The 8030-nt window shown below is 55.1% G+C and overlaps 1 protein-coding gene across 1 annotated transcript; it reads left to right on the forward strand.

The window, feature by feature from the left end:
• Window positions 1-5653: 5653 nt before the first annotated feature.
• Window positions 5654-7594, forward strand: LOC123145316 (aspartyl protease family protein At5g10770). Its single transcript, XM_044564695.1, has 2 exons — window positions 5654-6017; window positions 6141-7594. The coding sequence occupies exons 1-2, from the start codon at window positions 5732-5734 to the stop codon at window positions 7424-7426; spliced, it is 1572 nt and encodes a 523-aa protein (XP_044420630.1). The 5' UTR covers window positions 5654-5731; the 3' UTR covers window positions 7427-7594.
• The last annotated feature ends 436 nt before the right edge of the window (window positions 7595-8030 follow it).

Below are 8030 nucleotides of genomic sequence, written 5' to 3' on the forward strand. Positions count from 1 at the left end.
CGGGGTCCTGTTCAACCACCCCTCCATCGTCTACTGTTCATCCAGCCCTCCACACCACGGGGTCCTGTTCATCCAGAGGCAACGCCACCACTCACTGTTCATCCAACCCCCCCTCAACGCTTACTGTTCATCCAATCGATCGGCTTCAGTTAGCAGCAGTAGTGAAGGAATCACTCGATCGGGTTCAGTAACGCGTAGCCTGCAGTGCAATCGCTTGGGTTCAGTTAGAGCCCAACGCCTCGCTCGGGTTCAGTATGAACCAACGCCTCGCACACACGCGCATACGTGTACGAGAGAAACGCGCATCGCTCGGCCCCGACCTCCCACCGTAACCGGGAACTCCCCGAAATTTTCCTCCCCCTCGCTTCTACCACGGTTTTTTCCGTCATGGACGGCCCAAAGAATGTCATGCAGCTGCGTCTCCGGCCCGCCCAGGACGAAAAGCCCATTTTCTGTCATGATTTTTTGTCATAGAAGTAGGAGCCCACCACGTCTATGATGATACCGGGTTTTGTCACAATTATCGTCATAGAAGTGTCATATGTATGCCAGAATTTTTTTTCGTTCGGCCCAAAATGTCATGGATGTGTCTTTTTTTTGTAGTGAGTGGCGCCATTTCCCTAAAGCAAAATAACAACTAAATTGTAGTTCAGTTCAGACAATAACCTAATAGAGATCATGTAACCCAAATAGAGCCTAATAATAAGATAAATGGCATATTGCCATTATTGCGCAAGCAGACAAGCAAAAGTAGTTCAAAAACAGCCTAATTCTGCATTATTAGTAGATAAAATACCATTTATTCACACATTAATCGAGGCAGCTATAAGGCAGCAATAAGATCATCAATAGATAAAATACCATTTATTTACACAAATATCAATTATGCATTATCTCTGCAAGCATGGCAAAGCAGAGCAATAGCTCTTCCATCCTCATCAAGGACAACTCCCAGCCCTGACACAAGGGTAAAAACACTTCCATCCTCATCAAGGACAACTGAACTAAGTGGATCAATCCAGGGGAACACTTTATCTCTTCCCGCATCCAAAAGTTGAACCAGCTTAGAATCTTTCAAAACAGCACGGTACAAGATTCACAAAACACAATAAGTAAACATCCATTCCACCTTTGGCATCAGATGCACAATAATTAAAACTATAAAAGGCAAACACCCCCCTTTTAGATCAGATACAACTCTCTGTCTCTCTGTGTTTTCTTTTTCTAAAATTTACTAAAAATGGGCTCACTAACAGCATCAGATGGACTGCGATTTGGGTCCATCATTCCATTAACGGCCGGGCGCTGGTGGATCGATGTCGTCACCGGCTAACCTCCTACTACTCCTAAAAGGCAATGAAACAAGACTGCAAGTGCACGCTTCCCTTTACATCAACCGCTCTGGCCTCTATCGAATATGCCTGCTCTAGCCCAACTCAGGCCTGGTCCGCGCCTCTACTTCATCAAGGCGGGACGAGAGAGAGAACCCCTTTCTAAACCCTAGAACACTAGGCACCGCCGCCCCCGCCACTGCTCCAGGGACAACAGCCAAGGAAGAAGAAACCAAGCCTCCGCCATGCCGAAATCCAAGCGCAATCGCTCAGGTCAGTTCACTCGCTCCCTTCTGCCGCCCTCAATCCCCCCTCCCGCCTCTACCCGCTTCCTTTTCTGTCTCCTGGATTCGACCAAGTTTTTGGCTAACCAAACTTGTGCATCTGGATTAGTTCCAACAACCAGTGGTGTTCATATATGTGCTAAACTGCTAATCAAGAATTGAAACCCAAGTTTCGGTGAGCAACAAGAAGCCTCTGCTTCTCTCACCTAACCCCTCTCTCTACTCTCTCCCCAATCACACGAGGAAACAAGCCTGGAACACGTCGCATCGAAGCGCGGAGCCACCGTGCAATCCCTAAATCCCTTCCCCCCACGCGAAATCCAAAAACATAGCGAGCTGCCGCGGCGAATCGATCGGAGCCTAGTGGTGGCACGCGCGGGGAGGAGGAGATCAAGGGGGACTTACGGGGCTGGAGCGTCGGAGGAGGCGAGAGGCGACAGCGCGTGGTGGCGGCGCACGGAGCCGTCGGCGGGGGCGAGGCGGCCGGGGAGGAACCCTAACCGCGGCGGCGGCGGCGGGCGGAGGGGATCGATGTGAGAGTGAGGGGGTGCGTGGGGCGCGCGGGCCGGTTTTCTTTTCCTCTAGTAGTAGCGCTGGGTAGAGGCCGGCGCTACTGCTAAGCCCACCAGCTATAGCGCCCGTTTGAAACAAACGCTACAGGTAAGTGGGCTACCGTTTTTGCCCTGTGACCCATGTAACAGCAGCGCGGCCCAAGCTAATAAACGCTGTTGTTATTTAGTAGTAGTAGCGTGTTTTGTATCAGGCGCTACTGGTAAATACCAGTAGTGTGGGTGCTTAAGCATGCGCTACTGCTAAACTTCTATCTCTAAGCATTTTCCTAGTAGTGTCACATCATGATGGCGTACAAAATATGCTAACAAAACTAAAAATCAGCGACCAGAAGGATAATATTATGCCTATCATACGTAAAGTGTGCCTGCAGAAGTTGCTCGTTCCATTCCAAATTATAATATGTTTTAGACATTCAAATACATACTACATACGATCTGGAACAAGTGAAAAACACACTAAAACGCCTCTATAAGTAGGAACATGTTACAGTTTGGAACAGAGGGAGTATATAGTTTGCGATAGCGTAGCGGCGGCATAAGGAATTGGACCCTAGAGAAAACTTTCCAGCCCCATGGAAAAGATTGTGGTTCTCCTAACCAGGAACACATCGTTTGGCAGCTTTATCACTAACCGTTTGATTGGTATACTTGTAAGAGCATCTACAGCCGGACTTGGTAAATCCGACCCCTATACGTCCGCGGGCGTATCCGGACGGGCTCTCATATTTTCCTCCCGACATCCACATATCTCAAATTTGGACTCTCAAATTCAATCAAATTCATATCCACGGAAAATGCGTCAAGCTATCGCTTCTGGTCGAAGCACTAAAAGAAAAGGACCGGGAAACGCGGCGGCATAGGAACCAAGGGAACCTAGGAGGAAGAAAGACGATGTACGGGATACGGGATCCTCGCAGTAGGCTGGACCAACATCCAGCCGAGAGAGCGCATCCTTTAGAAGCAACAGGTTGGGAAACCAAGAGCTGATCTCCACATCATTGCAGCACTCCGCACAATTGTGCAGAATAACACAACATGTCATCAACTGCCACAAAGTTTCTGATCTCCATATCATTGCAGCACTCCGCACAATTTCCCAACGAGCTTGAAGCACACCAAATGCCCTCTCCACATCCTTCCTAGCCGCTTCCTGCATTGTTGCAAAGTGGCTCTATTTATTGCCATGCGGTTCGGATATGGTCTTCACAAACGCCGCCTACTGAGGATAGATACCATCGGCTAGATAGTATCCCATGTTGTAGCCTCGGCCATTGATGGTGTAGTTGCACTGCAGTAATTCCCCATTGCAAAGCCTCCTGAACACCGAAGATCGTTGAAGCACGTTGATGTCGTTGTGAGAACCCGACATTCCAAAGAATGCATGTCAAATCCATAAGTCATGTGATGCCACTGCTTCTAGTATGATTGTGGCCTCTCTGGTGTGACCTTGATACATTCCCCACAAACCTTTGGGGCAGTTCTTCCATTACCAATGCATGCAATCAAATGATCCGAGCATTCCTGGAAACCCTCTTGCCTCTTCAATAGCCAACAACTTCTTCGTGTCCCGCGCATTTGGTTCTCTGAGATACTCATGTCCAAATACCTTCATCACGGCATGGGCAAAACTTGACAGTAGTCTTCAAGCACATGCTCTCCCCCATCCTAACCATCTCACCAATGGTATCTGCAACAGTACCAAGTGCAAGCATCCTCAGAGCAGCCGCGCAGTTCTGCTTGGCAGAGAAAGAGAGTTGTCCACAACAATCCCTTGTGAGCTTGAAGTAGTCGTCGTGTGCCTTCACTCCCTTCACAATGCGCAAAAACAATGGTTTGCGCATGCGAAAACGGCGACAAACTCATGGATCATCCGGGAAAGTAGGATTGGGAGCAAAGTAGTCCTTGTGTAGTAACATTACTCCGGACACACTACCCCGGTTGATCACTCTTCTCCCTTTGATTGAGCACTTGAAGTTGAGAATATGCTCCACTTGCCGGTCCATTTCTTCTTGCATGCTCATGAGCATGATCATATCCACTTCTTCGTTCGAATCCAAGGAATCAAAGAACTCATCTTGAGTCATTTGATCAAACTCCGTTGGTCCATACACCTCGTCCGACGAAGCATCGGTATCCATCGTTTTCCCTAATAAAATCACAAAAAATCCGGTCGGACAATGTGTCGAACACATCAAGCGCAAGACGGGGCCAGAGAGTTGTCGGACGTACCGCAGTGGCGTCTGAGCCGGCAACGACGGGAGAGGACTGCTCTGCCGGAGCTGGCGGCGCAGAGGCTAGGAACGGCCGGGGAGGACGCGAGGTGGCAGAGCTGCAAGACGGACGGCGCGGAGGAGGAAGAAGAGGGGAGATAGCAAATGGATCCGGCGGGTCTTGGGATAGATTTAGTGCAATCTGTGATGGGGCCGGGCGATCGGGACGACGTGGCGGGTGTGCCCGGACTCCCCCATACCCGTTCCATATTTGGGCTGGATATAAGAAGTGTCTGTCAGTTCGGACGTTTGAGCCCCGTTTGATAGGGGCCGTCTGGGTCAAAAAACATGACCGGTCAGTGACTGAACGGCTCGTCCGGACATATGCCGTGGATGCTCTAAGGCTCGAGATGGCATCGAGCGTACGATTGGACTCCCGTGGCTTCGAGTGACCCAGCACCCTGCACAAAACCTGGGTGCTATCTCCACTACAAAGCTTGCAGCAGTCCTGTTCCTAGAGAAAAAAAAGTTAGCAGTAGTTTGTGACCAATGCACCAGCATCACCTAGACCGAGCTCAGTGGAACGTTAACTTTGAAAGAAATTACCACGCGAGGCCAAATCAATCTTAGCCACGTACCCCGGGTGTTGGGTGTTTGGCCATGTACCACCACTGCATGCAGCCATGCTGTAACGCAACGCCACGGCATGTTTTCAGCGCAGGGGCGAGGCGCTTGCGGCGAAGGGAAAGCGAAGCAACCTGTGTCTTCGTACCTGAACAAAGAAGGCGGAGACAATGTGTCGAACGCCTTTTCCGGCACCGGGCGCATCGGCCTTGTCATGCTCGCGGCCCCTGGGTCCCAAGTTCCGTTACGTTGTACCCCTCAGCTTTGCGTCCTCTTTTCGACAGAGGCCTCACCTCACGCAAAACAAATCTGATCACGATCAGCTGGCTGCGAGCTCGCCATCCCACCCGCTCGAGAGTGAAAGAGGACATGCCATCTCCTCAGGTTCAGGCTCGTCCACCGGTTGACATCTTGCTGCTGGACCTGCTGCCAGGATTCGGTAACCAGCACGTACAGAAAAGACGGCTCCAAGGTCCACGCGACGCCTACTGCGCGATGATACGTGCATGCGTACCGGACGCGCACGCAGCAGCCAACCACCGTCCGTCTCCGTTGTCGTCGTTGGGATCGTACCGGAAGAGGAAGACGAGTCGCCCCGACTCTACTACGTGACGTCGCCCTCAGAAGCTCTGCATGCCTCGGTGGGGAGTGGAAAAGAGCGGGCACGGCACGATCACGCGCAGGCCGTAGGACGGGAGAAATTCCACCGCATGATGGGTGGAAGGAATCGGGCGCGCGCCCAACTAGTCCGCCTGACTTTTAGGCGCCGCGTTTTGTCCCCGTCGTCCGGCCCCAGCCGAGCCGACGCGAGCGCCATGGCCTCGTCCTCCCTCTTCGCCTCCCCGGCCCGCCGCGCCCTCCTCTTGTCGTCGTTTCTCCTCTGTTTCCTGCCGCGCCATGTTGCTGCCGGCGCCGCGGGGGCCGGGGGCTACGTCACCGTCTCCACCGCCAGCTTCGCCGCCGCGTCGAGCGCGACCTGCGACGAACCCGGCCCAGGTAGACTTGCTTTGCTCGAGTTGTCTCGGTTCTCCTGGCGTTTGTGGTTTGGGAGAGCTGGTTGGTGGCTTTTGGAGAGTTGTTGTTGATCCGTTTGCTGGCTCGGATCTTTTGCTGCTCCAGTGATCGCGCCGCGGCAGAGGAACGGCACGCTGGCGGTGCTGCGGCTGGCGCACCGGCACGGGCCGTGCGGCCCGTCGACGGCGTCGGCCGTGGTGGAACCGTCGTTCGCCGAGGTGCAACGCGCGGACCAGCGGCGGGTGGAGTACATACAGGGGCGGGTGTCGGGGGGCGGCGGCGCGCGGGGGGCGAGTAAGGGGGGCCTGCAGCAGCGGCAGCAGCAGCTCGCGGCCGGCTCCAGGTCGGCGACGTTGCCGACCACCATGGGCGTCGGCACGTTCCAGTACGTGGTGACGGTGAGCCTGGGCACGCCGGGCGTGTCGCAGACGATGGAGGTGGACACGGGCAGCGACGTGTCGTGGGTGCAGTGCAAGCCCTGCGCCGCGCCGGCGTGCTACAGCCAGAGGGACCAGCTCTTCGACCCGGCCAAGTCGTCCACCTACTCCGCCGTGCCGTGCGGCGCGGACGCGTGCTCGGACCTCGGGATCTACATGGCCGGTTGCTCCGGGTCGCAGTGCGGGTACGTGGTCAGCTACGGCGACGGGTCCAACACCACCGGCGTGTACGGCTCCGACACGCTGGCGCTGGCGCCGGGCAACACGGTGGGCACGTTCCTCTTCGGCTGCGGCCACGCGCAGGCGGGGCTCTTCGCCGGCATCGACGGGCTCCTCGCGCTCGGCCGGCAGGCCATGTCGCTCAAGTCGCAGGCCGCGGGCGCGTACGGCGGGGTCTTCTCCTACTGCCTCCCTTCGAAGCCGAGCTCCGCGGGGTACCTGACGCTGGGCGGGCCGAGCAGCGCGTCGGGGTTCGCGACGACGGGGCTGCTGACGGCGTGGTCCGCGCCGACGTTCTACATGGTGATGCTCACGGGCATCAGCGTGGGCGGGCAGCCGGTGGCCGTCCCGGCGTCGGCGTTCGCGGGGGGCATGGTGGTGGACACGGGCACGGTGATCACGCGGCTGCCGCCCGCGGCGTACGCGGCGCTGCGGTCGGCGTTCCGCGGCGCCATCGCGCCCTACGGGTACCCGTCGGCGCCGGCCAACGGGATCCTGGACACGTGCTACGACTTCAGCCGGTACGGCGTGGTGACGCTGCCGACGGTGGCGCTGACCTTCAGCGGCGGCGCGACGCTGGCCCTGGAGGCCCCCGGGATCCTGTCGAGCGGGTGCCTCGCGTTCGCGCCCAACGGCGGCGACGGCGACGCCGCCATCCTCGGCAACGTGCAGCAGCGGTCCTTCGCGGTGCGCTTCGACGGCGGCACCGTCGGGTTCATGCCCGGCGCGTGCTGATCCACTGATCCATTCTTTGACTTACTCTGTGACCACTTCTTACAAAATCTATCACTAGCAGGGGTATAAACATACGTACTTGGTAAGTATACCACATGTACATGTACATGTACGTACACGAAAAGGAAAAGGTAGAGGAATACATGGCAGGATGACGTAGGTTCTTTCGTTGGTGGATGGAGCACGGTTTCGTCGGGGAATAATAACGGGCTAACCAGAGGCGTGTTGACGGTCGACATGGTTCGTTGGATTTTTGTGTGCGTGTCGCGGTCAGTGACTCGACGAGCAACGGGTGATGATGGGTTTACAACTACTAGTGGAGAGTTAGGAGGGAGTGTAGACGTTGTCTGACTTGAGCCGTCCCGGGAGCCGCGGCGCCAAAGTCATCCATAGCTTTTGGGGCTAGACCGGAATACCGGATGGATGTTGGGGGATGGTTGTCCATGCTGAACTTGTCGATATCACAGTGACCCCTTCTACTTTGTTCGACGAAGGTCTCACCGGGCACATCCGATAGTTGTTCTGACCAAGGGCTAAAACACTTTAGATTACTTATTAAGACAGAGACACTTTGTTTACATAGGTTCAGGCCACTGTTCAGTGT

The sequence above is a fragment of the Triticum aestivum genome, chromosome 6D (assembly GCF_018294505.1).
Source record: "Triticum aestivum cultivar Chinese Spring chromosome 6D, IWGSC CS RefSeq v2.1, whole genome shotgun sequence".
Classification (NCBI taxonomy): domain Eukaryota; kingdom Viridiplantae; phylum Streptophyta; class Magnoliopsida; order Poales; family Poaceae; genus Triticum; species Triticum aestivum.

Excerpts from the sequence above, each read along its gene's own strand:
- LOC123145316 (XM_044564695.1), top strand. The coding sequence starts at position 5,732 with ATGATGGGTGGAAGGAATCGGGCGCGCGCCCAACTAGTCCGCCTGACT. Across the intron at positions 6,018-6,140 it reads CTGCGACGAACCCGGCCCAG|TGATCGCGCCGCGGCAGAGG; the intron begins GTAGACTTGCTT and ends TTGCTGCTCCAG.